The sequence below is a fragment of the Eumetopias jubatus genome, unplaced genomic scaffold, assembly GCF_037043125.1.
Source record: "Eumetopias jubatus isolate StellerSeaLion01/CBP00866 unplaced genomic scaffold, mEumJub1_p1.0 scaffold_17, whole genome shotgun sequence".
NCBI lineage: Eukaryota > Metazoa > Chordata > Mammalia > Carnivora > Otariidae > Eumetopias > Eumetopias jubatus.
In genome coordinates this window covers 1,683,820-1,708,848 of record NW_028274823.1, presented here as the reverse complement: position 1 = coordinate 1,708,848, position 25,029 = coordinate 1,683,820, and the positions used below count along the sequence as shown (strand labels likewise).

Below are 25,029 nucleotides of genomic sequence, written 5' to 3'. Positions count from 1 at the left end.
GACCCCGCGAGAGAGGCTGGCGGTGAGCGGCAGCCTAGAGGCTGGTCTGCGAAGGCGCGCCCACCGCGAGTCCCTGCAGCCCCGCGGTCCTGGACGCCCCCGGTCGGGTTCGGGATGATGCCGGCCTCGGGCGGGGGGGGGGGGGGGGAGGGGGGGCGTGGCGCAGCAGGGGGCGTGGCGCAGCAGGGGGGGCGGCGGCTTGCGCAGGCGCGGTCGGCGCGCCCCGCAGCCCCCGGCAGCCCCCGCGGCCGCGCGCCGAGCCCCGCCCCGCCCCGCCCCCGCGGGGTAGCTTCCCGGCGGCCCCGCCCCCGCCCGGGCCTGCGGAGGAGGCGGAGGGGGATGACGTCATCGAGCGGGGCGACGGGCATTGGGCGCCATTTTGAAAAGGGAAAAAAAAAAAAAATCCCTCCCCGGCAGCCGCGGCGGCGGCGGCGGCGGCGGCGGCGGCGGCCGGGCTGAGGTGCTCGGGCGGCAGCAGCGCGGCGGCCGCCTCCTTCGTGCGCCGCCGCCTCGGTGCCCGCCCGCCCGCCCGCCGGCCGGCCATGGCAGGTGCGGGGCCCGCGCGGGGCGGGGCGGGCGCCGGGTGGGGGTCCTGGGCGGGGGCTTGGGCGCGGGGCGGGAGCGGGGCCCTGACGCGCCCGGTGTGTGTGTTCGCAGGAGCCGGAGGCGGCGGCTGCCCCGCGGGCGGCAACGACTTGCAGTGGTGCTTCTCGCAGGTCAAGGGGGCCGTCGACGAGGACGTGGCCGAAGGTAAGGCCGCGCCCCTGGCTCCGGCGGGCGCCCCGCGCGGGCGCACGCTCCCCTCCCCCAGCCCCGGCCCGCGGCGCAGCCCCCGTGGCCGGCGGGGCGGCCGCTCGCAGGGAGCGCGCGGAGGTCGGGCGCCGGCCGGGGCGGCGGCCCCGAGGGCTCGCCCGGGGAGCCAAGGTCACGGAGCCCCACGCGGACTCGGGTGCTCGGCGCGTCCCGGGCCCTCCCGGCGCAGGCGGCCGCTCTCCGCGCTCGGCGGAGCTGCGGCTGGGACAGCCGAAGGCGGGGCGGCGGCGGGGCGGCGGGCGGCGGGGCGGCGGGCGGCGGGGCGGCGGGCGGCGGGGCGGCGGGCGGCGGGGCGGCGGCGGGGCGGGCGGCGGGGCGGCTGCGGGGCGGGCGGCGGGCGGAGGGGCGGCTGCGGGGCGGCTGCGGGGCGGGCGGCGGGGCGGGCGGCGGGGCGGGCTGCGCTCGCCCTCCCCGGCCCCGAGAGCAGGCGCCGGGCTCCGGCCTGACGAGGCCCTCGGCTGCCGCTCGTCGTCCTAGCGCCGGGGGCCCTTGGCGTTCGCCGGCTGCCGTTTCCTTCCTCCCCGGGCCGGCGGCGGGGGGCGCGGCGCGGTGACCTTCCCGCAGTCGTCGTGCCGCTCGTCGCGGAAGTGCCGTCTGTGCCGGGAACGCAGCTTCCTCGGCGGCAGCGGACTCCGCCCGGGTCTCCGGGCCCCTTCTGGCGACGCCCGCCGCCCCAGCTCGCCGGGGGCCGTCGCGAGACCCCGGGGCCGCACGGGACGCCGCGCGGCGGGAGGCTTGGGGCGGCGGCTCCCCGCGGTCACTGAGCGCCGCCTTGCTGTCCGCGCGCCGAGCGGGCGGAGTAAAGCGAGCCTGACTTGTGTGGAGTTCGCTGCCCGTCTCGGTCCCCGGCTTCCCTTTTCTAAAAAAGTGGTTGGCAAACTGCGTGAGTTAGCGGGGAGGTCTAAAACGGTGTGTTTTCAGTGGACGTTGCACTTTGAAGACGGCATATTCTTTCGTTCAAAAAGCCTTCACCGAGATAACTCTGTTCACTGGGTCGAACCGATTGGAACTTTTTGCGGTTTTAAATCCCGGCTTCGCGCCTTTGAGTGGATGCAGACGCCGGCGGCGCGGACTGTGCCCGTCCGTGGGGCCCCCTGCCGGCCGCCGTCGCGCGCCCCGGGGGCTGCGTGCCTGGAGCGCTCCCGGCAGCACGCTTCGGCCTCCGCGCGCGGTCGGCGCAGAGCCTTCGCGGCTCCCCCTCGGCGCCGGGCCCGTGGCCGCGTGTGGGCCGAGGGTGCGACGGCCGCAGGAGCCCGTGGCCCCGGAGGCCGCACTGTGCGCAACGGAGGCCGCCGAGCAAGGAGCGGGAGGAGCTCGCGCCCACGCTCCGCGGCGACGCAGGGGTGCTGCGGGGAGACGGTGCGGTCGGGTATGTGGACGAGGCTCCCGCGCCGCGACGCGTGCCGCACCCGCTGCTTGTTGAGACCCGTGGCCCGTGGCGCGCGCCCTGCTCGGAGCTCCACGGGGAGGCGCTCCACTGGAACCCCGCGGGCGGGTGCCTTTCTGCTTCGCTCCGCCGTGGCCGTGGCCGAGGCTCGGCCCGGGAACTCGTCCCCGCCTGAGTGCGGCAGCCCGGGGCCTCGTCCCCGCCTGAGTGCGGCAGCCCGGGCGCAGCGCTCGAGCAGTGTGCTCGGCGGGCAGAGGCTCCTGCGTTTCTTGTTGTTTTGAAGCGGATGGTTTGGGGGACTCGAATCACAGCTCCTGAAGGAAGTGCGGTGCTGTGTGAAATTTGATGACCTTTTCTTTCCTAGGAGTGGGGCTTGGCTTAGTGAGGCGCGGGCCCGGCCAGCACAGCTGATCTGGGACCCCAGGAAGGGCTTCCTCGTGCCCTGCGGGCCGGAGGAGAGCTGGGCCCACAGGGGAACTGGTAATCTTCCTGCTGCTGACCGGGCGCTGCGGCGGCGCTCACTGCTCCCTCCCTGCGGCGCGCTGCCCGTGGCCGCAGTCACCACCCTCTGCAGGTGCAACAGGGCAACGCTGATGCCCAGAGGAGCAAGAGTCAAGAGTCAAAACTGGGGGAAGGCTTCCCGAAGGAAGTGAAAAAGGGTTGGTTAGCTTGTACCTGCAAATCCTTGTGCTCTAGGTAGTGAGTGCCGCGTGGAAGCTGTTCAGTATTCACGTAGGTTTCCACGTGTGGTGCCCAGTCCCCAGGCCCTACGCCCTTTCCTTGGGCAACTGCCACGGGACAAACGCCTTTTGCAGATGCCGCGCGATACTACAGCCCTTTGCTAGTTTGTCTCCAGCTTAAAGGCTGGCTGCCCCCCCCCCCAAACACCTTGTAGAGGACGCTGTCTGGGGTAGTGATAGCCAAGAGACATTGAGTGCTCCCTGTGCTCCTGATTTGGCTCTGTTACCTGGATCCATTAATTCCCTGTTCACACAGGCCTAGGAGAATGGGACTGTTCTTCCCAGTTCTAGATGCAGAAGTCGAGGCACAGAGGGCCGTTAAGTTGGTCAGCAGCCACTGTAACGGCAGAGCCAGGGTTTGAAGCCAGGCCGGCTGGCTCCAGACCCCGTGCATGCTGGACTGCTTCAGGAACCGTCCGTGGCCAGTCCTGCTGCAGCCCTCGCTGAGGGATGTGGCTGCCAGCCTTCGGACGGCTACCTTCTAAAGCTCGCAGGAGCCCTCACCGGCCAGAATTGTAGGAGATGGCTTCTGACTTTTGAAAGCAAATGGAAATGAGATGCCTTGAGAGGAAGTACCTATCCCAGGGTTGGAAGGTTAGGAACAAGGGTTAAAACATGGCCACCAAAGAGCAGATGTCACAAAGACGACTTGATGGGAAGAGCCGGACCCCGCACACCCAGCAGACGATGCAGCAGTTTTGCGTGCGAGTTACTTCAGCACGAGTGTACTTGCCTTCTTGCAGGGAAGCTTTGGGTCCTGCTGCCTTTACACATTGATTGCTTTTCCAGAGAAACAGTGGGGAGGGCTGTCGCCAGAGGGCTTTGTAGCTATGACCTGGTTTTATAGCTTTCTGTATAGCTTGATGGCCGCTGGTTCATCATCGGTAATATCACGTGTCTTGACTTTATACTTGATGGTTTTGTTTTAATCTGTTTCTTAATCCGTGATCTGGTCTGTGGTCTTGAATTGGACGTTAATCTTTTCCTAAAGAGATAAAACTAAAGGTTCATCTGTAACTCCAGCTTAAGTCTGGGGAGTTGTATAAATCCTACAGGTATCTCGGTGACGTGGTACGGCCTTTCTAAAGGGGTTTATGTAGATATATTATTACAGGAAAACTTTGAAGTTGGGGAAGGGAAACAAAAATTAAGGGCACTTGGGTATCAATACCAGGAAGATACTGTGTTTCATGGGATGTGAGCTACATCCGATTTCAGAAATGTTAACATGTAGGAGCCTGTGCTCCCTGGAATCAGTGAAATCCAGTATTTGTGAATGCAAAACTTTTCAATCATATTTATTATTTTTAGGGTATTGTGGGGGGTGTTTTCTGTATATAGAAAATGAACATTCAGTATCATTGATTTTTTTTTTTAAGTTGTGATGGGATACTGTGTTTGATTATTTCAAGTATTCCTCATCTGATACATTGTCTACACTCCATTGTAGGATTCCCGTTTACTTAATATTTATATCTATGCCATTGAAAAAGTTCTCCAGGAAAGCATCTTGTGGGGGAAAGCCATCAAACAAGAAAATGATCTAGTAACATTCTTGCTGTTTAATTTAGGAGAGAGCTTCATGGGGAGGTTGTGTCATTAGGAAATCAGGTATGTGTGGTTTTCTTAAGATTAAGGCATTTCACATACTTAGGAGCACAGTGCATTGTAATGCTTCTGAAATCAGGCTGCATGTTCAAGAAGCTGGACTAATCTTAGTTATGTAATCAGATGTAAGTGTAAAATTTATGGTAATATTAAATCATACTCCAATTTTTTTTTTATTCCTTGGTTTTAAAAGTCTTGTTTTGATGGGAAATTCTGGGTTTAGTTCATGTCTGCCATTTATCAGGTGTGAAGGCCCATTCTGAAGCTCAGCTCACTTATCTAGAAATTATATCAAAAGATTTTTGTCAGGGGGCGCCTGGGTGGCTCAGCTGGTTGGGCATCTGCCTTCAGCTCAGGTCGTGGTCCCAGAGTCCTGGGATCAAGTGCTGAGAGTTCCGAGTCGGGATCCCTGTTTAGCGGGGTGTCTGCTTCTCCCTCTCCCTCTGCCCCCCATGCTCACTCTCTCTCTCAAACAAAGACATAAAATCTTTAAAAAAAAAAAAAAAGATTTTTGTCAAGATTAAACAATCTGCAGTGTTTTTGTTTCCTGCAAAGTGTTGTTTGAGCGTAGGTACGACTGTTAATTAATTCTCACGTATTTTAGGGGTTTAGGTTTGGTTGTAGCTATACGTAGACCTAAAAATCACAGTTTCTTGGTTTTTCCTGATTTCCCCCCAGTCTCTTCACTCACCCTAGATCCCTTCAATTGGGCCTAACCTCCTGGCTTTGCCATTATTATTCAGTGCTCTTTTCTTGCTCGTATTTCTTGCTCATACCCTGTGATCCTTGCTCATGTTTCTTTCCCAACTGAGAATACTCTTTGTTTCCTGCCTACCTCCCACACCCTACTTACTAGTCCTTTTCACGGTCCACTTTCTTTACGAATCACTGTTCAGCCACTCTTAACACCTCGTGTTCTGTCTTAGAGTGTGACCTTTCCCTTTACTTAGTATATCATGGTATTTAGCCCTCGGCTTTATCCTCCTTGTTGTTCCCCAGTTTAGCACATGGGTTAGGCTTGTCTCTTCAACTTGTTACTCAGGATATGGAAAGGCATTTGGTACAAATCCCAGTTCAACCCTCTTACTAGCTTTGTGTTAACTTGACGGGTTACTTCTCTTGTGGCGTTTCGTCTGTACAACTGGGATACTATTCCCTGTGGCCGTTACAGGTTGTTAGGAAGGTTCCACATAAATGCAGGGAAAGTTCTGGCAAACAGGCACACACAGTAACTGATAACTGTGGGAATGTTATCTTACGAGATGCTCTCGCATAGAAGAGCTTACTCTCTGTTGCTCCCGGGAGCCAAGTGAAGAAAGTGAAGGGTGTTATGGGGACCGGCTTTCAGCTTAGTTCATCCTGAAGGTTCACGACTGTGTCCTGAAGGGCAGCCGGTGTGGATGTTGAAATAGAGAAACCCCGTTCCTGTCTCCAGAAGCCCTCTCTTGAGACAATCATTGCACCCTCCTGAGAACAGAGCAAGTAGAGAGAACTTGCTTGAAGTGTCCCAGACACAGACTTGGGTGGGGAGTGAAGGGGAGGAAATCAGGGTGTGGCAGGGGGAGAAAGGGAAGAGGACAATGTTCCAGATGGAGGAGGCTCCGAGAGGAGATTGGCGAGAGCATGGTGCATTCTGGGAAACCAGAGCGTTTGGCCGTCCTTCTGCGGAGAGAGGGGAGTGGCCGACCGTGTTGAGGGGCTGAGTGGGAGGGCCAAAGAGTGCTGAGTAACAGCCTTGAGCACCATGCTGAGGACTTCGAATTGTATCTGGAAGTGATCGCCTGATCCCAAGCCTTTAAGATTCTAAGCAGAAGAGTGACATCAGCTTTACCTTTTTTAGGGAGGTCACGCTGGCCCTGAGAGAATGGTTGGTGAAGGCGGAAGAATGGAGGCCAGTAGGAAGTTACTGCCTGAATAAAAGCTGGAAATGTGGGCTTACTGGAAGTCAGAGGTCTGCAGATTTTTTTTTTTTGTAAAGGGCCAAATAGTAAATATTTTAGACTTTGCAGGCCAGGATGTCTCTCTTGCAGCTACAGAGCTCAGCTCTGCCTGTGTAGCTGGAAAGCAGCTGCAGACCCCACAGAACCAAGGGACGCGGCAGTGGGCCAGCATCCCTGTTAAAACAGCGGAGTCCGGGTTTCACCCTCAAGTTGTATTTTGCCAGCCCCTGTGCTAAACCAGTGGTTCTCAGAGCCTTTGGTTGCAGGAGGATCAGAGAGCTTTTGTTTGTATGGGTTATATCTGTCAATATTTACTGATTTGAATTTACTATTTGAATTAGAAGAACTTAAAACGTTTATTATTTCATTTTAAAATAGTAATGAGTCTATTACATGTGAACATAACATCTTTAATGAAAAACAACTTTCCCAAAACAAAAGATTTAGTGAGAAGACTGGCATTGTTTTACGTTTTGTAAACCCTTAAGTATAGGGGTTAATAGAAGACAGCTGGATTTTCAGATGCTCGGCTTCTGCGTTCAATCTGTTGAAATTGTTTTATTGAAATATATGAAGAAAATTTGACCTCACACATGTAGAGTAAGAATGAATTAATAGCCTTTTCATATAATTCTGGATCTTCTTTAACACTACTGCAAAACTGAGTACGTGGTGGTTTCAAGTTCAGTTATGCTTTAGAACCTGAAACTGTCATTTAACTTTTATTCCCTGTTATGTTAAAATCCATTACTTCTATCCTGTACTTTGAATGGATCTCTTGCTCATGTGCATGATTTGGTAACATCATACTTTGGTCATTTGGATCAAGTGTTCCAAATACTGGTACACTGGGTTATTCAGATCTTCAAAATGTTGGTATATTTCATTATAGAGGATCAAAGAAAATCACATTTGTTAATGTCACAGCTGATTTCCTCAGAAAAGTCTTGAATCGGGAAGTAATAGAAATAGATACAAGTTTTCCAAAATTCAAATTTCCTCTTGAAAGTGTGGATGTTAACATTGGCAACAAATGCTGTCAGTTATTTTCTGTGAAGTGAGAGGCTCCCTTTGTTCACTTTCAGGAAACTTCTCTGCCAGATACCCAAGTCTGAATAACCATAGTTGGTGAGTTGTTCTTTCACGTAAAAATGGCATTCCATGAGAAGAGTGACTAGTTCAGCTCGCAACACAGACAGCTGTGCATGTGCTTTTCCTTGAGACGGTCACTGTACTTGGAGGTGGAGCAGACGTGATTTATGCATAGTGACCATTTTACCACAAAGAATATTTAAAAAACTCATACCGGAGGATTGGGGTTGAGTAAAATTAATGAGTTTGACTGTTTATCAGGACAGTCCTAGGTGAGACTGGCTTGCTTGCTTTCATGCCTTTGCGTGCGCAAGCGTGTGTGCAAGCGCGTGTGCAAGCGCGTGTGTGCACTCTGCTGCCCAGTCCGTGCTGTAAGCGAAGGTGCCACCAGTTTCCACCACCCTTGCTTTTGTTCATCCGTGCAGATGGCAACACTTTAGTATGAAGATCATTTTTACCTCAGGGACCTCTGGAAGGTTCCTGAGGACCCCCAGGGGTCCACAGACAACACTTTGAGAACTGCTGCTTTAAAGTGAGCTCTAGGGCGCCTGGGTGGCTCAGTTGGTTGAGCGACTGCCTTCGGCTCAGGTCATGATCCTGGAGTCCCGGGATCGAGTCCCACATCGGGCTCCCAGCTCAGCAAGGAGTCTGCTTCTCCCTCTGACCCTCTCCCCTCTCATGCTCTCTCTCTCATTCTCTCTCTCAAATAAATAAATAAAATCTTTAAAAAAAAAAATAAAGTGAGCTCTAAGCAGTAGGAATAAGAGATAGGGCAGATTTCAAGATTGACTGTCCTTTCTCATCTTTACTGGATTTTATTGTTTTTGTCAATATAAAAGCAGAGCATTCAATATTTAAAGAAAAACTAAGTGATACGGATTTATAAAGAATAAAAGTGAAATGCCCTCTTCACTGCCGTCCGGGAATCCTCCCCAGAGGTAACTACTCTTAACTGTTGTGTGTGCATTTTTAGACCACTTCCTATGCATTTATTCATTTCTGTTTTTTAAAACTTAGTTTGTATATAAGCAGTTTTGTTTTTGTTTTTTTTTTTTTTACAAAATGTGAATCCTGTTATAAACATTGTTTTGCAACTTTTTTGCATCCCTAGTATGTAATTTAAGATTTTACAGTGACCCAGGCTTTCTGCTGAGTTGTGTATATACCTGACCTCATTGACTGTTGCAGCCACCCCTTGAGATATAAGTGCTCCTATTGCCTTTGTTGGGTAAATGAGAAAACTGACTCTCAGGAACATAAGTCACTTTGCCCAAGGTCACAGAGCTAGTGGGTGCTAGTGTCAGGATCCATCCAGTCCAGGTGTTCTGAGTCCAAAGCCCATACTTAAATATTTTTAACCATGCTGTCTTGTGGCATAGCTCTCTTTGGTCTCTTTTGATGGCTACATACTGTTGCATTATACAAATTAGCTCATCTACTTAACTAGTCTCATTGGTGGTTTCCAATTTTTGCTGTTACTAAAGATGCCATGGTAAATAGTCTGGTCGCCCACCTGCCTGTGCGGGCATTTCTCTGGCTAGATTCCTAGGAACGGGCACACTGGCAAAGCTTGATGCTGCCAAATTGCCCTCCCAAAGACGATGCCAACTTAAACCTTCCCCAGGAGTTCTTACCCCATTCACTGACTGAGAACATCAGGCTTTTTCATGTTAGCTGTCATCACGGCAAATCTAATGCTATAATTTGTGTTTCCTTACCAGTTAGCAACAGAGATTTTTTTATTGACAATTTGTTTCTTCTGTGAATTGTTAGATCACATCATTTCTCCGGTTTTCTCCTGAGCTTTTTGAAAATCAATTTTTAAAAGCTCTTTATACGTTATGAATAGTAACCTCTAAATATTTTTTACTGTAAACCTTGAATTTTAATTCTTCTGCCCCCTAGTTCGTATGCTCTCCTACCCAGAGTTAAGTCTGCTAAACATGTATCTTTTACAAGGGGATTTTTTGTTGGTATTGCTGCTGTTGGAAATTAAGGAAAGTCAGATCTGTGTGTGGGTCAGTAGTGGTTTAGATGGCGAATGGTAAGTGGGACAGGAAGGGTGGCTCATAAATTGAACATAAATAGAAGATGGAGTTCAGAGCTCAGAGGCAGGGACCAACCCGGAAAACAGAAATCCTGGACAGGGCTTTGGTCTCAGAGCGTGGAACAGACTGTGGCCTGTTTGATCTCCACCCGTCAGAATACCACAACTAAAATAGGGATGCAGGTGTGTGAATGCACGGAACACGTTTGTCTTTTCTTTTTTTTTTTTTAAGATTTTATTTATTTATTTGACAGAGAGACACAGCGAGAGCGGAAACACAAGCAGGGGGAGCGGGAGAGGGAGAAGCAGGCTTCCCGCCGAGCAGGGAGCCCGATGCGGGGCTCGATCCCAGGACCCTGGGACCATGACCTGAGCCGAAGGCAGACGCTTAACGACTGAGCCGCCCAGGCGCCCCATGTTTGTCTTTTTCTAAATTTTGCACAATACCAAGCACAGTGTTGGCCCACAGGACATGTTTTGATAAATTGTGAGTTCTCAGTGAGTCCTCATCCTTGCCCCAAAGGTAGCAAGTTCCCAGATGATAATTAGGAAATTTGGGGTGAAAAAAGCAGATGAGAGGTCTTCATCTTTAACCTTATCTATAGGCATATAGATATTTCATTTTTAAAAGGGATAAGTGAAAGAGTTAATATAAATCATCAAAGAAATGGTATGGAGCAAAGAAATTTTAAAGTAGTGGTGAGGTTTTACTTTTTGACATTTCTGGAAAGAGTATCTCTACACTCAATTTTTGGAGGGCAGTTTAGCATATATGTCTGTTAAAGTTTTTTTTTTTTTTTTAAGATTTTTAATTTATTTATTTGACAGAGACACAGTGAGAGAGGGAACACAAGCAGGGGGAATGGGAGAGGGAGAAGCAGGCTTCCCCACGGAGCAGGGAGCCCGATGCGGGGCTTGATCCCAGGACCCTGGGATCATGACCTGAGCCGAAGGCAGACACTTAATGACTGAGCCACCCAAGCACCCCCGTGACTGTTAAACTTAAAGCCAGGTTGCAACCCCATGATTCCACCTGCAGGAACCCTGCAGGAGCATGCCAGCACTGCAGGATCATGTGTTTACAGAGTTGTGCACTGTGCAGCAAGCAGACATCCGGAAAAACTGAAATGCCCAAAAGTGGTGAAGTGATTAAAAGCATTATGGGAATGAATGAATGAATGAATAAAAGCATTATGGTATGCCCATATTGTGCATTAAAGGGGTCCATACCTGTCGGAAAGCAATCTGTGACATGAGGTTAAAAACAGCAGCTTGGGGCGCCTGGGTGGCTCAGTTGGTTAAGCAGCTGCCTTTGGCTCAGGTCATGATCCTGGAGTCCGAGGATTGAGTCCTGCATTGGACTACTGGCTTCGCAGGGAGTCTGCTTCTCCCTCTGATCCTCCCCCTCTCTTGCTCGCTCGCTCTCAGATAAACAAAATCTTAAAAAAAAACCAACAACAGCTTGCAGAACAGCATTCCCCTGTAAAACGGAGTGTGGTTGTAAATGCGTAGGTGTGGAGGTGCCCTGCCCAGTGGTCCAAAGTGGGGGCCTGTGGAGAGCAGGGGCTCATATTTACACTGACGAGGGACGTCTGCTTTTATGCCGTACGCTTCTGTATTGTTACATGTTTCACACCAAGGATGCATTGTGTTTTGTAATGATAAGGAGAAAAGGGGCCCTAAGAAAAGGAAAAGACCAGCTCTCTAAGAATGAACCCAGGAGAGTTTCCCTTGCTCCTCATGAGCACCTGCTCTTTGGGCTGGTCTCACTGTGTGCGAAAATTCCCTGCACACTGTTGCTGTGAGTTTTCATGCTTCTGCTCCGGGCATCTCGAATGGCAAAAGAGATATCCATAAGAACACACCCTTTGAAAAGCACTAGTATCATTAACTAGGTTTAAAACAAAGCCGAACAATAACCCAGCTAATAATTTTTGAAAGGGGGGGGCTTCAGTGCCTTTCGTGCGTCAGTGCATTCGTAAGTACACCTAACTTCATAAAGCGGCAGGGGCTACGTCCAACTTTGTTTCTACTGTTCACAGTAAGCCATCTACCTGCATGTTCTACAGAAATGTTATGAAGTCATTGTTTTCAGGATACACCTTACATGTAGGAGAAGGATTTTAAATCTTCAGACTGTTTGCCACCTCATGTTTTGATAAACTCTGTAAGTTACCTTTTTAACCTACATACATATTATTAATATGATACAGTAATAAATAGTCATGCATTCAATATCTTGTCTTATTTGCTTCAGATTTTTTTCTTTTTTAATGTTATTTTATTATGTTAATCACCATACATTACATCATTAGCTTTTGATGTAGTGTTCCATGATTCATTGTTTGCATATAACACCCAGTGCTCCTTTCAATACGTGCCCTCTTTAATACCCACCACCAGGCTAACCCATCCCCCCACCCCCCTCCCCTCTAGAACCCTCGGTTTTGATCAAGAAAGGATGCTGTACTTTGTCAAATGCTTTTTCTGCATCTATTGAGAGGATCATATGATTCTTGTTCTTTCTTTTGTTAATGTATTATATCACGTTGATTGATTTGCGGATGTTGAACCAGCCTTGCAGCCCAGGGATAAATCCCACTTGGTCGTGGTGAATAATCCTTTTAATGTACTGTTGGATCCTATCGGCTAGTATTTTGGTGAGAATTTTTGCATCCATGTTCATCAAGGATATTGGTCTGTAATTCTCCTTTTTGATGGGGTCTTTGTCTTGTTTGGGGATCAAGGTAATGGTGGCCTCATAAAACGAGTTTGGAAGTTTTCCTTCCATTTCTATTTTTTGGAACAGTTTCAGAAGAATAGGTATTAATTCTTCTTTAAATGTCTGGTAGAATTCCCCTGGGAAGCCATCTGGCCCTGGGCTTTTGTTTGCTGGGAGATTTTTGATGACTGCTTCAATTTCCTTAGTGGTTATAGGTCTGTTCAAGTTTTCTGTTTCTTCCTGGTTCAGTTTTGGTAGTTGATACATCTCTAGGAATGCATCCATTTCTTCCAGGTTATCTAATTTCCTGGCATAGATTGCTCATAATATGTTCTTCTAATTGTTTGTATTTCTTTGGTGTTGGTTGTGATCTCTCCTCTTTCATTCATGATTTTGTTGATTTGGGTCATTTTTCTTTTTGATAAGTCTGGCCAGGGGTTTATCAAGCTTGTTAATTCTTTCAAAGAACCAGCTCCTAGTTTCGTTGATCTGTTCTCCTGTTCTTTTGGTTTCTATTTCATTGATTTCTGCTCTGATCTTTATTATTTCTCTTCTCCTGCTGGGTTTAGGCTTTATTTGCTGTTCTTTCTCCAGCTCCCTTAGGTGTAGGGTTAGGTTGTGTATTTGAGACCTTTCTTGTTTCTTGAGAAAGGCTTGTATTGCTGTATACTTTCCTCTTAGGACCGCCTTTACTGCATCCCAAAGATTTTGAAGAGTTGTGTTTTCATTTTCATTTGTTTCCATGGATTTTTTAAAATTCTTCTTTAATTTCCTGGTTGACCCATTCATTCTTTAGTAGGATGCTCTTTAGCCTCCATGTATTTGAGTTCTTTCCAACTTTCCTCTTGTGATTGAGTTCTAGTTTCAAAGCATTGTGATCTGAAAATATGCAGGGAATGATCCCAATCTTTTGGTACCAGTTGAGACCTCATTTGTGACCTAGGATGTGATCTGTTCTAGAGAATATTCCATGGGCACTAGAGAAGAATGTGTATTCTGTTGCTTTGGGATGGAATGTTCTGAATATATCTGTGAAGTCCATTTCGTCCAGTGTGTCATTTAAAGTCTTTATTTCCTGGGGCGCCTGGGTGGGTCAGGCGTTAAGCATCTGCCTTCGGCTCAGGTCATGATCCCAGGGAACTGGGATGGAGCCCCGCATTAGGCTCCCTGCTCCGCGGGAAGCCTGCTTCTCCCTCTCCCACTCCCCCTGCTTGTGTTCCCTCTCTCGCTGTGTCTCTCTCTGTCAAATAAATAAATAAATCTTAAAAATAAAAATAAATAAATAAAAATAAAGTCTTTATTTCCTTGTTGATCTTTTGCTTAGATGATCTGTCTGTTTCAGTAAGGGGGCTGTTAAAGTCCCCTACTATTACTGTATTGTTGTGGCTGTGTTTCTTTGATTTTGTTATTTAATTGCCTTATATAATTGGCTGCTCCCATGTTAGGGGCATAGATATTTACAATTGTTAGATCTTGTTGCATAGACCCTTTAAGTAGGGTATAGTGTCCTTCCTCATCTCTTATTATAGTCTTTGTTTAAAATCTAATTTGTCTGATACAAGGATTGCCACCCCAGCTTTCTTTTGGTGTCCATTAGCATGGTAAATGGTTTTCCACCCCCTCACTTTCAATCTGGGGGTGTCTTTGGGTCTAAAATGAGTCTCTTGCACACAGCATATCGATGGGTCTTGTTTTTTTTTTAATCCAGTCTGATACCCTGTGTCTTTTGATTGGGGTATTTAGCCCATTTACATTCAGGGTAACTATTGAAAGGTATGAATTTAGTGCCATTGTATTGCCTGTAAGGTGACTGTTACTGTATATTGTCTGTGTTCCTTTGTGGTCTGTGTTACTCTTAGGCTCTCTCTTTACTTAGAGGACCCCTTTCAATATTTCTTGGAGGGCTGGTTTCGTGTTTGCAAATTCCTTTAGTTTTTGTTTGTCCTGGAAGCTTTTTATCTCTCCTCCTATTTTCAGTGACAGCCTAGCTGGATATAGTATTCTTGGCTGCATATTTTTCTCGTTTCATGCTCTGAAGCTATCATGCCAGTCCTTTCTGGCCTGCCAGGTCTCTGTGGATAGGTCTGTCGCCAATCTAATGTTTCTACCATTGTAGGTTACATATCTCTTGTCCCGAGCTCCTTTCAGGATTTTCTCTGTCTCTGAGACTCGTAAGTTTTACTATTAGATGTCGGGGTGTTGACCTGTTTTTATTGATTTTGAGAGGGGTTCTCTGTGCCTCCTGGATTTTGATGCCTGTTTCCTTCCCCACATTAGGGAAGTTCTCTGCTATAATTTGCTCCAATATACCTTCTGCCCCTCTCTCTCTCTTCTTCTGGGATCCCAATTATTCTAATGTTGTTTTGTCTTATCGTATCGCTGATCTCTCGAATTCTGCCCTCGTGATCCTGTAGTTGTTTCTCTCTCTTTTTCTCAGCCTCTTTATTTTCCATCATTTGGTCTTCTATATCGCTGATTTTCTCTTCTGCCTCATTTATCCTAGCGGTTAGTGCCCCCATTTTTTTTTAAGATTTTATTTATTTACTTGAGAGAAAGAGAGAGAGCACACGAGAGGGGGGAGGGTCAGAGGGAGAGGCAGACTCCCTGCTCAGCGGGGAGCCCGATGCAGGACTCGATCCCGGGACTCCAGGATCATGACCTGAGCCGAAGACAGCCGCTTAACCAACTGAGCCACCCAGGCACCCAGAGCCTCCATTTTTGATTGCACGTAATTAATAGCCTTTTTGATTGCGACTTGGTTAGATTTTAGTTCTTTTATTTCTCCAGAAAGCGTTTCTCTGGTATCTTTCATGCTTTTTTCAAGCCCAGCTAGTATCTTTATAATTGTCATTCTGAACTCTAGTTCCGACATCTTACTAACGTCCCTGTTGGTGAGGTCCCTGGCAGTCGGTACTACCTCTTGTTCTTTTTTTCTGAGGTGATTTTTTTTTTCCGTCTTGTCATTTTGTCCAGAGGACAATTGATGAATGAGAGAACAAAATGCTGACAGGGTAACAACGACCCCAGAAAAATAGACACTAAACCAGTCAGAAGAGACCTTCTAGAAAGTGGTCGCTTTTCTGTTCAGAGAGTTGGGGCTATTCTTTTCTTTGATCTCCTGTTGAGTTTGTAGGTGTTCAGAATGGTTTGATAACTATCTAGCTGAATTCCTGGGACCAGACGAAATTTAGGTCTCCTACTCCTCCGCCATCTTGCTACTCCTTGCTTCAGATTTTTAAGAAGTAAAAGTTACAGGGGCACCTGGGTGGCTCAGTCAGGGAAGCATCTGCCTTCAACTCAGGTCATGATACCAGGGTCCTGGGTTCAAGCCCCACATTGGGCTCCCTCCCTGCTTCTCCCTCTCCCTCTGCTGCTGCTCCTTCTGCTTATGTTCTCTTGCTCGCTCTCTCTCAAATAAATAAAATCTTTAAAAAAAAAAAAGTAAAAGTTACAGTTCAAGCTGAAGTCCTTTTTGTTAACCCCCAAATCCATTGCTAGCCCCTCTCTCTGTTGCCCAGTGAACTGGGGAGTCCCTGGGCTGTGGGCCCTCATCCCAGCCTGTCCCAAAGGAGTTGCCATACGTTCTTGGTCTTGTCCTGAGAAGGAATTCAAAGACAGACACAGCCCAGCAGACGGGGAGGAGAGCCTCCCAAGCGGGAAGATCTGTTAAAAGGAAATCACACTTTGGAGAGCCGGGAGCTTTAGGGAGAGAGGGGGCTGTGGGACGTAGGGGTCGGCTTTCTGTCTTTTGTGGACAGCTGTTAACAAGGGGGAGGAATACATGTCACTTGGGGTAGGGATTTCTTAGAAGGAGGTTTGCACCTTTTCTTCCTTGTTTGGTCAGAGGTTCCAGCCTGGTGGCACCCACCATCTTGGGCCTGTCTGGTTTGACCCAGCTTCTTGTGGGTTCTTCCAGGACAGACCTCTGACCTTCTCCGTTGCTGACCTCCGGGTACCCCATTAGAACCTAACTACCTGCCTCATCCCCTTCCCTCACCAGCGGCAGCTTCTGCCATGAAATTGGCATTTAGACTATCCCCACTTACACATTTGTACCAGAACAGATGCACGGCTCACCGTTTACAGTTTTTCATCAGGCTAAATGACTGCATTTGCTTTACCCCCGCTGTTGCTGCTGTTTGTCCAGCTCTCTTGTCAGACCTCAGTGATCTGATTGAGTGTTAAAGATCACATTTCTTAGGTTTTGACTTTATGGTACCAGAAAGGATGTGTCTGTCACTTTTTGGAGTCTTTGGAAATGTCAGAAATAGTCTTAGTAGGAGTAGTAGTTACCAAAAATACTTTTTTAAGATTTATGTATTTATTAGGGAGTGAACAAGCAGGAGGAGGGGCAGAGGCAGAGGGAGAAGCAGGCTCCCTACTGAGCAGAGCCCTATGTGGGGCTCGATCCCAGGACCCCAGGATCCCAGGATCCCAGGATCATGACCTGAGCTGAAGGCAGATGCTTAACTGACTGAGCCACCCAGGCACTCCTACCAAAAACAGTCTTTTGCCAGAGCCCAGTTAAGTTCAGGTAGTAATTGTAATTACAACTGGAAATTTGAGAGAACGAGAAAGTTTAACTATTCTCAGTTTACTTAATGTTCACAGAGGAACAGTGGAATTCAGTGGCAAAAGGGAGAATTGACTTGAATTATAAAATTAACCACTCAGGACTTTCTGTGTACTGTTTAATACCGTTCAGGGTAAAGTGTGTCAATAGGTAAAATGGTAATCATATAAATTGTTGCTTTAGAAATCCACTGACTGTTACCTTTGGGGTTGCTGGCCATGAGGGCCTGTGGTGTCCTGGTGGAGGAGCCTGCTGGCTTGGAGAGAGTACATGCCACTGCCTTGAGAACTGGTCCCTGGGGTTGCATCTTTTCATGTCATTTGACCTACAGAAAAATACAGAACCCTCAGGCTAACGTTGATTTGGACCTTGTTTTTTGAGGACTGGGTTTTTGGGTTTTGGTTTTTTGTTTGTTTTTTTAAAGATTTATTTATTATTTATTTTGAGAGAGTGAGAAAGAGAGAGAGAGAGAGTACATGGGGGGGGGCCGTCAGAGGGAGAAGCAGACTCCCTGCTGAGCAGAGAGCCCGATGCGGAACTCGATCCCGGGACTCCAGGACCATGACCTGAGCCGAAGGCAGTCGCTTAACCATCTGAGCCACCCAGGCGCCCTGGTTGGTTTTTTAGATTTGATTTATTTGAGAGAGAGAGCATGAGCAGGGTTGGGGGGGTAGCAGAGGGAGAAGCAGACTCCCAGCCCAGCAGGGAGCCTGATGCGGGACCCCGGGATCATGACCTGAGCCAAAGGCAGATGCTTAACTGACTGAGCCACCCAGGCACCCCGAGGACTGGGATTTTTTTTTTTAATTGAAATCTGTATTAGATTCCTATGTTATATTCTAAGCTTATTTTTATTTAATTGTTTTGTAGAGATGGGGACAGATAGAGGGAGAGGCAATCTTAAGCAGGCTCCATGCGCAGTGCGGAGCCTGACGAAGGCCTTGATCTCACCCACCCTGCGATCATGACCTGAGACAAAATCAAAGAGTCAGATGCTTAACCAGCTGAGTCACCCAGGTGCCCCCTAAGTTTATTTATTTTAATCCCCATCCCCTGCTTTACTCATTCCCCCACCCACCAACCCACTTCCCCACCTCCCCTCTGGTAACCATCAGTTCTCTATAGTTAAGAGTCTGTTTCTTTTGTTTGCCTCTCTCTATTTTTCCTTTGCTGGTTTGTTTTGTTCCTTAAATTCCATGTATGAGTGAGATTATATGGTATTTGTCTTTCTCTGACTGACTTATTTTGCTTAACATAATACTCTCTAGCTCCGTCTATGTTATTGCAAATGGCAAGATTTCATTCTTTTTGGTGGCTGAGTAATATCCCATTGTATATATAGACTACCTCTTCATTCATTCATCAGTCAGTGGACACTTTGGCTATTGCAGATAATGCTGCTATAAAAATCGGGGTGCATGTATCCCCTTAAATTAGTATTTTTGTATTTTGGGGTAAGTACCCAGTAGTGCCATTACTGGATAGTAGGATAGCTCTATTTTTAACTGTTTGAGGAACCTCCACACTGTTGTCCACAGTGGCTGCACCAGCTTGCTTTCCCACCAACAGTGGAAGAGGGTTCCCCTTTCTCCACATCTTGCTGTTGTTGTTTCTTATAACTTGTTGATTTTAGCCATTCTGACAGGTGTGAGGTGACATGTCATTGTGGTTTTAATTTGCATTTGCCTGATGATGAGTGATGTTGAGCATCTTTTCATGTGTCTTGATCATCTTGTTGTCTTCTTTGGAGAAATGTCTGCTCATGTCTTATGCCCATTTTTTATTTGGATCGTTTGTTTTTTGGGAGTTGAGTTGTTTAAGTTCTTTATATATTTTGGTAACTAAACCTTTATCAGATATGTCATTTGCAAATATCTTTTCCAGTTCCATAGGTTGACTTTTAGTTTTGTTGGTTGTTTCCTTTGCTGTGCAGAAGTTTTTTTATTTTGATGAACTCTCAGTAGTTTATTTTTGCTTTTGTTTCCCTTTCCTCAGGAGACATAACCAGAAAGAAGTTGCTGTGGCCGAGGTCAGAGACATGACTGCCTGTGGTCTCTCCAGGATTTTTATGGTTTCAGGTTTTCACATTTAGGCCTTTAATCCATTTTGAGTTTATTTTTGTATATGGTGTAAGAAAGTGGGCCAGTTTCATTCTTCTGCATGTGACCAGTTTTCCCAGCACCATTTGTTGAAGACACTTTTTCCCATTGGATATTCATCCTCCTTTGTTGAAGATTAATTGACCACAGAGTTGTGGGTTTATTTCTGGGTTTTCTATTCTGTTCCATTGATCTCTGTGTCTGTTTTTATGCCAGTATCATTCTGTTTTGATTACTACCTCTTTGTGATTTAACTTCAAGTCTGGGATTGCAATACCCCCATGGTTTTGTTTTTCAAGATTGCTTTGGCTAGTCACGGTCTTTTGTGGTTCCATACAAATTTTAGGATTATTTGTTCTAGCTCTGTGAAAAATGCTGGTGTTATTTTGATAGGGATTGCACTGAATGTGTATATTGCTTTGGGTAGTGTAGACATTTTACCAATATTCTTGCAACCCATGAGCATGGAATGTATTTCCATTTCTTTGTGTCATCTTGAAATTCTTTGATCATTGTTTTATAGTTTTCAGAGTACAGGTTATTCACCTCTTTGGTTAAGTATATTCCTGGTACTTTATTGGTTTTGGTGCAGTTGTAAATGGGATTGTTTTCTTGATTTCACTTTCTGCCACTTCATTATTAGTATTATAGGAGTGCAACAGATTTCTGTACATTGATTTTTGAATCCTGTGACTTTACTGAATGTATTTATCAGGTCTAGTAGTTTTTTGGTGGATTCTTTAGGATTTCCTGTATATAGTGTCATGTCATCTGCAAATAGAGTTTTACTGCTTACCAATTTAGATTCCTTATATTTCTTTATGTTGGCTAATTGTTGTGGCTACGACTTCCAGTACTCTGTTGAATAAAAGTGGTGAGAGTGGATGTTCTTGTGAAGCCTGGGAATTTTTTTTTAATTGTGGTAAACTATACAGAGTTTAATATCAATCGTTTTAACCATTTGTAAGCATATAACTCATTGACATTAGTTACATTTATAATGTTGTGTGACCATCAGCACTATCTATTTATACCTAAAACTTTTTCATCATCCTGAACAAAAACTCTGTCCCCATTAAATAATAAATTTTTTAAAAACCCTTTTCCCCTTCCCCCCAGCCCCCAATAATCTCTATTCTGCTTTCTGTTTCTATGAAAATTCATAATGCCTATTGTAGGGACCTCGTATAAGTGGAATCATACAACACTGTCCACCTGTATCTGGTTTATCTCACTGTGCGTAATGTTTTTAAGGTCTCTCCACATTGTAGCACATATCAGAAATTTTTTTTTAAAAAGACTTTACTTTTTTAGAGCAGTTTTAGGTTCCCTGTAAAATTAAGGGGAAGCTACAAAGATTTTCCATATACCCCCTGCTCCCCTCCCCACTACACACACAGGTTCTTCCACTGTCAACGTCCTCCACCAGGTGGTAGATTTGTTACAACAAAAGAACCAACACTGACAATTGCCCAAAGTCCCATTATCAGCCTGTTGACATTATAGTTCAATCTGGGTGTTAAATGTTCTGTGGGTTGGGCAAATGTGTAATGACTCATGTCCATCATTATAGTATCATGCAGAGTAGTTTCTCTGCCCTGAAAATCCTCTGTGCTCTGCCTGTTCCTCACCTCCACTCACCCCTGCAACCACTGATCTCTTCACTGTCTCCAAAGTTTGACCCTTCCCAGAGTGTCATGTCGTTGGGGTCACAAGGTACGCAGCCTTTTCATTCTGGCTTCTCTCACATCACTGTATGCATTTAAGGTTCTTTCGTGTCTTTTCATGGCTTGATGGCTCATTTCTTTTTAGTTCTGAATAATAATATTCCATTGTCTGGATGGACCACAGTTCACCTACTGAAGAACAAAGAACATCGTGGTTGCTTCCAAGTTTTAAAAATTATGCATAAAGTTGCTGTAAACATTTGTGTGCAGGTTTTTGGGTAGACATAAATTTTCAGCTCCTTTGGGTAAATGCCAAGGAGCACAATTGTTGAATCATATGGGAAGAGAATGTTTAGTTTCGTTAGAGACGACGAAACTTTCTTGCAAAGTGCCTGCACCATTTTGCATTCCCACCAGCAGTGAATGAGTGTTCTGTTGCTCCACATCTTTACCAGCATTTTGGTGTTATCAGTGATTTGGGGTTTTGCCATTCTAATAGGTGTATAGTGGTATCTTGTTTTAATTTGCATTTCCCTGAGGATGTGATGCTGAGCATCTTCTCATATGCTTATTTGCCATCTGTATATCTTGTTTGCTGAAATGTCTGTTAAGGTTTTTGCCCATTTTGTAGTTGGGCTGTTTTCTTACTGTTGATTTTAAGAGTTCTTAGTACATTTCGGGTAACAGTCCTTTATCAGCTGTATCTTTTGCAAATATTTACTCCTGATGTGTGGCTTATCTTCTCATTCTCTTGAATAGATCTGAATGTCATTCCATTTTATGGCAGAAGTAAATGTGGATTTTTTAAAGTAGGAAATTCTACAACTCTAATGTTTTTATTTATTTTTAGTCATTGAAAATTGAAAAAATTTTATTCTTAATAAATATATTCCTCAAAAGCTATTTGGAAATTGAATTATTTATATTGCACTGAATGAACTTACTGGTCAAAAATAACTTGCTACAATTTTTCTAAAATCACAAACTAGGGAGACGCCTGGGTGGCTCAGTCAGTTAAGCGTCTGCCTTCGGCTCAGGTCATGATCCCAGGATCCTGGGATCAAGCCCCACGTCAGGCTCCCTGCTCAGTGGGGAGTCTGCTTCTCCCTCTCCTCCACACTCGTGCTCTCTCTTGCTATCTCTGTCTCTCTCTCTGAAATAAATAAACACAATCTTAAAAAAAAAAAAAGAAAAAAAACTAAGGCCTGGGTGATCAGCCTGTAGAAAGCAAAGGGGAGAATAGCATGAGGATTTTGATCTTTATCCTAAGGGCAGTTGAGAATTCATCTGATGCATGTTAAGTAGGAAAATCACACGATCACATTTGTGTTTAAAAAATAAAAGTTACTCCAGCTGCAGTGTGTGGGGGTAGGCTGGAATCCTTTGCGGGGCGAGGTTTTCAGTTGGAGAGTGTGTATTTTTAATTTTCTTCAAAAGTTCTAGTAAGTACTTTGATGATGGTGTTACAAAGAGAATGTCCTGTCTTTGGTAGTTCCAGAGTGCTTTGACTTGCCTTGGATCAGACTTACGCCATGGTCCACACAGCGGCTGTTTCCTGAAGGAGTCACTGTTCCGGAGAGTAAGCATAGAGTCTCCTAAGGACCATTCACGTTATTCAGTGTGTCTGCAGGAGATGGGGGTTGTATTCTGTCAGATGGCCTTTGGGGATCAGAACTTCTCATTTTTTAGGATGGGGTGGAGGGGAATAGAGCATGGAATAATACTCTGTATGAGTCAAATTTTCCTTGACGAGTGGTTAAATCTCTGAGGGGCTTTAACAAGTGAAATGTGGCTTCCTAAGTTTTGAAGCCCACTGAAACTGGTCTGACAAGACTTGTAGTTGGGTAATGATGTGAACACTGATTTTCCTGATCTCTCTGGTCTTTGCCACCTTACACACATGCTTGTGAGAAGTAGCCAAAAGAAACAAAGGCTCTTTCAGTTTAAGTGAAACGGGATTAAAAATAGTGTTTTGTCGAACAATTCATAGGTTTCTGTTTAGAAAAAACTTGAAATAATCTGGTGTACTTTCAGAATACAATTGAGAAATGTTACAAGTTGTGAGGGCCCTTCCGGTGACTTGGTCCAATCATTTTTATTGTATACTTGTAAAAATAACAGCTTTATTGAGATAATGATTCATTCGGCGTAAAACTCATACTTGTGAAGTTTACAGTTGGGTATTTTTTGGTATGTTCACTGACTTGTGCAGCCGTCACCACTGTCTAGTTCTAGAACATCTTCCTCCCCCAGAAGAAGCCTCATTAGCAGTCCCTCTTCATTCCCTCCGCCCCAACTCCTGGCAGCCACTCACCTCCTTCCTGTCTCTCTGATTTTGCCTATTGTGGACATTTTGTAGAAATGAAATCATGTATTAGGTGGCTTTTTATGCCTGGCTTTTTCCACTTAGCAAAATGTCCTCAAGGTTCACCCACAATCTAGCACGGGTCAGTATTTCGTTCCTTGTTTGGCTGAATGATATTCCATCGTGTGAATATAGACCACATTTTGTTTTTCAGTTCATTTCAAGAACGCTTTGGGCTGTTTCCATTATTTGGCTGTTTAAATAATGTTGCTGTGAATATTCTTGTACAAGTTTTTACGTAGATGTGGTGTTTTCAGTTTTTTCAGGCATAATTCCTAAGAGTGGGATTGCTCAGTCATTCGCTAACTCTGTTTACCTTTTTGAGGAGATGCCAAACTGTTCTCCCAAGTGGCTGCACCATGTCACAGTCTCTCAAGCAGTGTGTGAGGGTTCGTTTCTCTACATCCTGGCCAACAGTTGTAGGGTGTTTTGGGCTTTTTTGTTTAGCCATTGTAATACAGACATGCAGTGCTATCCCATTATGCTTTCGATTCGCATTTCCCTAGAGACTAAGGATGTTGAGCATCTTTTCCTGTGCTTATTCAACATTTGTATATTCTCTTTGGAAAAAATGTCTATTCAAGTCCTTTGCTCATTTTTTTAGTTGACTTTTTAAAAAAATTATTGAGTTCTTTATATATTCCGGATGCTAGACCCTCACCTGCTACATAATTTGCAAATATTTCCTCTCACTCTGTGCATTGTCTTTTCACTCGGTGTCTGTAGATGCGCAAGAATTTTCAATTTAGATGATGTCCAACTTATCTTTTTTTTCTCTTTTGTCTGCAACGCTTTTGGTGTCTTATCTAAGAAACCATTGCCTAATCCAAGATCACAAAGATTTGCTCCTGTGTTCTTCTGAGAGTTTTATAGATTTAGCCCTTATATTTAGGTCTTTGTCTCATTTTGAGTTAATTTGGTATGTGGCATTAGGTAAGGGTCCACTGTCTTTCTTTTGCATGTGGATATTTAGTTGTCTTGGGCACCATTTGTTGAAAATACTGTTTTTTTCCCCCTTGAGTTGTCTTGGCACCTCTGTTGAAAATGAATTGGCCATGGATGCAAGGGTATCTGTGTGGACTCTGAATTCTGTCCCCTTGGTCTGTATGTCTGTCTTTATGCCAGTACCACACTGTCTTAATTATTGTAGCTTTGCAGTAAAATTTTGAGATCAAGAAGTGTGAGTCCTCCAACTCTGTTCTTTTTAAAAATTGTTTTGGCTATTCTGGGTCCCTTACAGTCCCACATGCATTTTTAGATTTAGCTTGTCACTCTCTGCTGTGGGGTGATGGAGTGGGGGAGACTGCTGGGGCTTTATAGGGGTGTTGCCTGTAGTCTGTACATTAATTTGGAGAATACTTCTGTTTCCACATGAAATCTTTCCATTTCTTTAGGTTTCCTTTAATTTTTCAACGATGTTTTACAATTTTTAGTTTAGAAATCTTGCCATCTTTTGGTTAAATTTATTCCTGAGTACCTTATAATTTTTGATGATACTTACGTAAATGGAATTGTTTCCTTAATTTCATTTTGGGTTGTTCATTGCTGGTGTATAGAAATACAGTTGATCTTTGTGTTTGTTCTTGTGTCCTGAGTCCTCACTACACTTGTTTATTAGCACTGATAGTGGTTTGTGGATTCCTTAGGATTTTCTGCGTACAAAGTAATGCCATCTTTGAACAAGAAAAGTTTTACTTCTTTTCAGTCTGGATGCCTTTCGTTTTCCTTGCCTAATTACCCTGGCTGGAACCTTCAGGAGAAAGCTTCCCAGAAATGGTCAGGGTGAACATCCTTGTCTTCTTCCTGATCTTACGGGGAAAGCGTCCACTCTCACCGTTAAGTATGATGTTAGCTGTGGCTTTTTCTATAGGCGCTCTTTATCAAGTTGAGGAAGGTCCCCTCTATTCTTAGTGTATTGAGTGCTTTTAACGTGATGAAGTGTTGGATGTTGTCAAATGCTTTGCACAGGCGATAAC

General features: G+C 45.9%; 1 protein-coding gene across 1 annotated transcript in view; it reads left to right on the top strand.

The window, feature by feature from the left end:
• Positions 1 to 481: 481 nt before the first annotated feature.
• The window catches only part of PPP2R2D (protein phosphatase 2 regulatory subunit Bdelta), a 51,978-nt gene continuing 27,430 nt past the window's right edge, over positions 482 to 25,029 (top strand). Inside the window, exons 1-2 of the mRNA XM_088019789.1 lie at positions 482 to 549; positions 658 to 750. Of these exons, the coding sequence (XP_087875915.1) occupies positions 543 to 549; positions 658 to 750 (100 nt within the window). The 5' untranslated portion in view covers positions 482 to 542. The remainder of the gene's footprint in view (positions 550 to 657; positions 751 to 25,029) is intronic.